Consider the following 6388-nt stretch of genomic DNA (forward strand, 5'->3'; position numbering starts at 1 on the left):
GATAGTTCTTGTGACGATGATGTCATCATCGAGAGATGTTTCCAATACATGGCAGGGATGTGCTGTAGGACACTGTGGGGGTACCCCCTTGTGGGACGCAGGTGTAAACTCTGCAATTTACCCTTTGTTATCGAATGAACACTATGAGTTTGGGTGGATTAATGGAAGGGCCAAATGGATTGAGGAGGGATGATCATGAACTTGGCTGGGGCCAGGTTTTTATAGGGTATCAATAGTATTAAGACCTGCCCAAGCCCGGCTCAGCCCAAACCCTAGGCCTAGTCTCGGGTTGGGCTGGACCGGACATTCAGTCTTACCCATATGAATTAAAATTAAAATTTTAATTTAACTTTATGTTCATAATTAAGAAAAAGCATATTTAAAATGTTATTGTGTATACAATAATATATAATACCATATATACATGATATACATATATATAGTAAAATACTATAAGATATAATACTATATATTATATATATATAATAATTTTTGGGCTGGGCTGGGCCAGCTAGGACCAAGGCTTGCTTGGCCTAGGCCTAGCCCACATTGTGTGCGGGCTTGATGCGGGTCCAAGATGGGCCAGGCTTGATAGAAATATAGATGTCCAGGCCCGAAAATTCACGGGCTGAGCTGAGCCAGATCATAAATTATCATCACTACGGTTGGGTAGGGGAGATCATTTCGGCCTGATTCGGAAATTTCAGGTTTGAGCCTGGGTTTTGTGTTCAAGCCCGGACCAAGCCCGTGTAGAATTGGGCTAGGACTTATATTTCAGGCCCGGAAGTACAGGCCTGGGCCTAAGTTATAGCCCTTATCATAGTGCAAAACCTGGCCCGGCCCATGATCACCCCTATAGTTGGGTGTTGGGTCAGAAATCACCACCCTCATTATACTGTTGTTCCTAAATTGCTTATTTTCTTCCTAACTTGCTCCTAAATTGTTATTCATAGCTTTAGTATCCCTCAACGAATTACCTTTCCCAAGGCCCAAGTTCATTATTGGTAGAGGCCAAACAGACAATAAGAAGAGGATTGAAAGGGGCAATGACGTGCTTCTCTTGATACCCAAAAACCAATTGAAGAGGAAGCTTCTGGCCGACACTAGTACTTCATGAGAGCATACATTTTTATGAGACAAGAATACGAGTCGGGGGCCAATGCCATCAGAAAATATTAAAAAACAAACAAGAGAGAGAGAGATGACGATTTTCCTACTAATAATTCTCTTTGGCAATCTAATAATTTCCAACTTGTACATATCTTAATGAACTTTTCCCACTCTTTCCTCATTCAAGTTTCAGAAGGTCTCAATCTTCTCAGAGACTCAGACTGCTACCTGAAGGTTCAGATTTCAGAGTCATCTATCATTCTATTGCGAGCTGTTGCCGAGCAGCTTCCCCTGATCCTCTTCTATCTGGGCCGCTTCGTCTTTGGGAAAAGAAACGGAATGTAATGGACAAGCAATTATTAAACGATTAAATTAACTTAAGATAACTACGACCTGGTCCCCTTTTTTCTGGGGAAGGAAATGATTCAACTACCCAGAACAACGTCGCTTCGGTGAGAAGATCTCTAGCTCTTTTTCTCTGTCTCTCTGCTCGCCCGAGAAATCTCCATCTCCATATATGATTGGACCCCATCATTTTATTCAGAAAAACTAAAACCATGATGAGACAGACGTCCCTCGTTCTGATACTGATCGACAGATTACGCAATTTCCCAAAAGAATTTCTTGCTTGGGAAGATGACGGATATAGTGAAATTCAATGCACTGTACCCTAACAAATCCAAATTATTCTCTCACGGTGTTAATCAATGGCCTTTGAACGTTCGGTGGGTGGAAACCAAGTTGAATTGAAGGTTGAACAACCCCATTTTCCAGGCAATCTTATTTACTACGCCATGATCCATCAATTCCCACCGTCACCGTCACCGTCACCTCCACCCCCACCACCACCACTACAACACTACAACTGGTCCAGGTAGTGATGGTCGTCTTACACTCTTAATTTCGTAGCTTCTAATATTACGTTTTCTCCATCAATCTGATTTACTAGACTTTCACGCGCAAAATTATGGTTTTCGATTATTTATTTTGGGTTTGGATGTTAGAAATGATATTATTTAATTAATAATTGGATTGGATTAAATTAGAATTCGATTAATAGATGCAGATGCAGATTTAGAGGTTTTATAATCAAATGTAGATGCAAATGTAATTTGATTTAATCCAAATTCGATCTTTTTACAGCCCTACTCTTGATTCACAAGATCTGCCTGTGTGGCTGGATAAAACTTAGGTTCCTACATGTTCTATCTAAGGCCTTCTTCGTTTTGTGGATTTTAGTATGGTTGAAAATCTCTTCTGCTTTCTTTTTCAGGATTTTGGTGGGATTTACAGCAAATATGTTTTTATCGGATATTATTTATCCGAAGAAATGTTATCCTTTTTCCACTTGGAAAAATTAACTTTCTCCCGTGAAAATTAATGCTCAAAATATAATATGTTAAAAATATCTATTAAAACAATATAATACAAAAAACATAGATTTGGGTCCAAAAATAATAATAATAATAATAAAACATAGAAAAATTAATCATTTAACCGAGAAAATAAATGAGGCAAAAGAATATGAAAAAATTGAAGAGATTCATTTACCTAAATAAATTTAACAAAAAAAGCATATACAAATATACTTACCCGGAAACTCTAAAATCTAAACTCTAAGCACAGAAACTCTTAACCCTAAAACTCTTAAATCCTAAATGCTAAATCCGTAAATTCCAAAATTAGTGTATAAAACTCTAACGTGGTAGGAGCAATTATTTTCATCTACCAAAAATAAAATAAAAATCTATTTACACTCCGACTGGTGCAGTACCCGTGTGCTACGCTTAGTCGCTTATGGAAAATCGAGAATCTCAACTTCAGCAATCCTGAATCCTGCATCAAAGATGGGGGCCTATATCATCTAATCACCGTAGATCATTGTGCACAAAACTGATTGGTCAGTATGATGTTCCGCACATCGTTCCTCCTAAAACTATGCCCAGCAGAAAGAGACCGTTGGTGTCCCCACAGGCCACAGCCCACGGCCCACACCCATAACAATATTTTTGTCCACAGAAGAAATTAATAACACGTTGAGCAGGTAGAATCTTCTCTCGGAAAACGACTACTCAATCTCCTATAGACAGCTGGCGGCAACCCCCATTCTCCCGGCAGATGACCTGGCAAAACTGGATGACGTGTCTGTATCCCGCGTCTGGCAGTGGAACCCGCGTAGCAGTGATACCAAAAAGCTGGCACTGTCTCGACACGTAGTACGTTCGCATGGGCTGAGTTGTTGCACAAGCCTCAGGCTCGGTGCAACACCTAGGCTCGGAGAACCGTTTGCACTTCCGAACCTATTCCCAAGTAAGAGAGAAAAAAAAAAAACAAATAACGAATAAAAATAAGGGGAAAAAGAAGGGACTTCCAGAGCAGCTTTGCTGTTGCAGAGGTCCTCATTGCGCCTTCTCTGGGAAGCCAAAATAATGAAAAAGCGAAGAACATAGAGACAGAAGAGAGAAAGATCGATGAAGAAAGTGTAACTTGCATCCGAAGACATCTCTCTTTCTCTCAATATCTCGCCTGAGTCTTGCTTATTCATGCTGTCTTCAACTGCTTCGCCATTAAAGCGTTCACGGAGTCTCGCACGAGAAATCTGGAGGTTTTTCTCACGGAAAAGTAGCAGAAAAGGTCATCCCTTCCTCTTTAAAACCCTTACAGACCCTTCTCGTCAAACCAGAGTTCCCTGCCTCCCCTGGGTTTCTCTTATCTCTTCTCTCTGTTTCCTTTCAGAGATGGAGATGATGAAGAGCTTCGGCGGACCTGCAGTCTCTGCTCTCTATCTTTTAGTTCTGTTGTGCATTCCTTTCTGCGCATTTTCCATGTTACAACCTCTTGATTTCTTGGCCCTGCAGTCGATACGGAAAGCCCTAAACGACATGTCAGGCTCGAATTTCTTCTCCTCCTGGGACTTCACCTCCGACCCGTGCAACTTCGCCGGTGTGTACTGTGAAGCCGACAAGGTCATCGCTTTGAACCTAGGTGATCCCAGAGCTGGTTCTCCTGGTCTAACCGGTCGTCTCGATCCTGCAATCGGTAAACTTTCAGCGTTAGCCGAGCTCTCCATTGTTCCCGGTAGAATTATTGGTACTCTTCCTCAAACGCTATCACAGTTGAAGAGCCTCCGGTTTCTCGCCATTAGCCGTAACTTCATATCCGGGGAGATTCCGGCGAATCTTGCGGAGCTTCGGAGCCTTCAAACGCTCGATCTCAGCTACAATCAACTGAGAGGCCAGATTCCCCGAACAATCGGAACTCTGCCATCATTATCCAATGTCATTCTCTGTCACAACCATCTGTCTGGTTCAGTCCCTCCGTTCTTATCACGAGCCCTAACCCGCCTCGACCTCAAGCACAACGACCTCTCCGGCATTCTCTCACCTTCGTCTCTGCCTCCGTCGCTCCAGTACCTGGCAATGTCGTACAACCGTCTCACAGGACCGGTCGACCGGCTACTGTCGCGGCTCAACCGGTTGAACTACCTGGACCTGAGCATGAACCAGTTTACGGGCATTATCCCGGGCAATCTCTTCTCATTTCCTATCACGAACCTTCAGTTACAGAGGAACCTGTTCAGCGGCCCTGTTCGACCGTGGAACCAGGTCAGAATCCGGACAGTTGATCTTAGCTACAACCGGCTGTCCGGGGAGATATCTCCATTGTTCTCGACCGTTAAGAAACTGTATCTCAACAACAACAAGTTCATGGGGCAGGTCCCGAGCATCTTCGTCGAAAGGCTATTAGCAGCGGGCATAGAGATACTGTATCTACAGCACAATTACCTGACGGGAATCCAGATTAGTCCGGCGGCCGCGATTCCCGTCAGTAGTTCGTTGTGCTTGCAGTACAACTGCATGGTCCCGCCGGCGCAGACTGCTTGCCCGCTTAAAGCAGGGAAGCAGAAGACAAGGCCTACATCGCAGTGCATCGAGTGGAAGGGTTAATTAAGCGAGTTCATTCACTGAGGGAAGATCAGAATTGATTTATTTCTTTTCTGGCAAGGTTTTGATTCTTTTCTTTCTTTCTTCCTTTCCTTTTTCTTAATTTATATATTAATGAGTGGAAAGAGCAAAGCAATAAGTTGCTATTACTCTGTAGATATTGATACTCAGATCAGGTGGAATTCATGTAATCTTTGAGTGTTATTTTGTAAGATTTTAATTAATTTTTTGGAGATTATATTGATTCCATCTTTTTTTTTTTTATTGTTATAATTCCAGTTTTCAGTGTTCTTCCTTGCTTAAATTTTCTGGGATGGATAATGATAATCTCTATTCGAATGCAACACCTTAAAATAGGATTAATAGGAGTTTGGAGTATGCAATTCCCACCCATGTCCTATTCAGGACAAAAATATTTTCCTCGGAAAAACCTACTTCATTCAATATTGAGTTCCATGTAGGTTTGGTGAATATGCAAATGTCATCCCCACTCATCCCCTATTCAGGATAAATATTTTTTCCGTTTCTACCCTATCCCTGCTTAAAATAAAATAAAATAAAATAAAATAATCCACCCAATGCAGTGCAGGGCAGGGCTGCAGTTTTGCGACAAAAATTGCCATCCCTAATTATAATGAGACTGAATCTGCTCTGCATGCACATTCTATCATGCATTGGGTAATGTTTCCAATGCACGGTGGATGTGTTTGTGAGACGCCCATATGTGAGGAGCATATCCCATTCCAGCTATAACTATAGAGCCCATGTGCGTCGCCTTTAACCAAAGACTCGAACCTAATTCAGGTTTTACCATTTCTCCGGATTGTGTCATGTCCATTTAGGACAAAAACAGAATATAGTCAATATACTGTCCCATTGGAATTTGGTTTAGTCAAATCTGATTTCTCTAACTCTAACTATTTGGGTAGTTCAGAGTCGAACCCCCACCAAAAAAACAAAGTAACTCCTGAACCTCACATATAATACAAAAATTGATTTCCCAATTATCCCTTTTGATATTGGACCCAAGAGAGAGAAACACTGGATACTATTAGATGAAAGTGAGCCATCGTGTGTATGTACAGCTACTGATGCTTCAAAAGTGGGAGTGAAGGAGTGAGGAAAAAGGGGACCATAGATGCATCCAGAGTCCAGAGGCATCTCATATCCCTTCTATCTTCCATAAGGTGATACTGATACAGAGAGGACAGTCGTATCTTCCTGCTTTTCTTTTCTGCATGGGACTGAAAAGCACTTCTCGTTCATTATCACATGCCTCTGCACCACAGCATTTGCTTGATGCCGTTCATCATGCTTGTCTACTCTTCTACATC

General features: G+C 41.9%; 1 protein-coding gene across 1 annotated transcript; it reads left to right on the forward strand.

Moving 5' to 3' along the window:
* Positions 1-3467: 3467 nt before the first annotated feature.
* LOC104586893 (uncharacterized) lies at positions 3468-5290 on the forward strand. The gene has a single exon (XM_010244276.3). It carries the CDS (start codon positions 3654-3656, stop codon positions 5055-5057), a length of 1404 nt encoding a protein of 467 aa, XP_010242578.1. The 5' UTR covers positions 3468-3653; the 3' UTR covers positions 5058-5290.
* The last annotated feature ends 1098 nt before the right edge of the window (positions 5291-6388 follow it).

This window comes from Nelumbo nucifera, chromosome 3 (genome assembly GCF_055504915.1).
Source record: "Nelumbo nucifera cultivar China Antique chromosome 3, China Antique-T2T, whole genome shotgun sequence".
Classification (NCBI taxonomy): domain Eukaryota; kingdom Viridiplantae; phylum Streptophyta; class Magnoliopsida; order Proteales; family Nelumbonaceae; genus Nelumbo; species Nelumbo nucifera.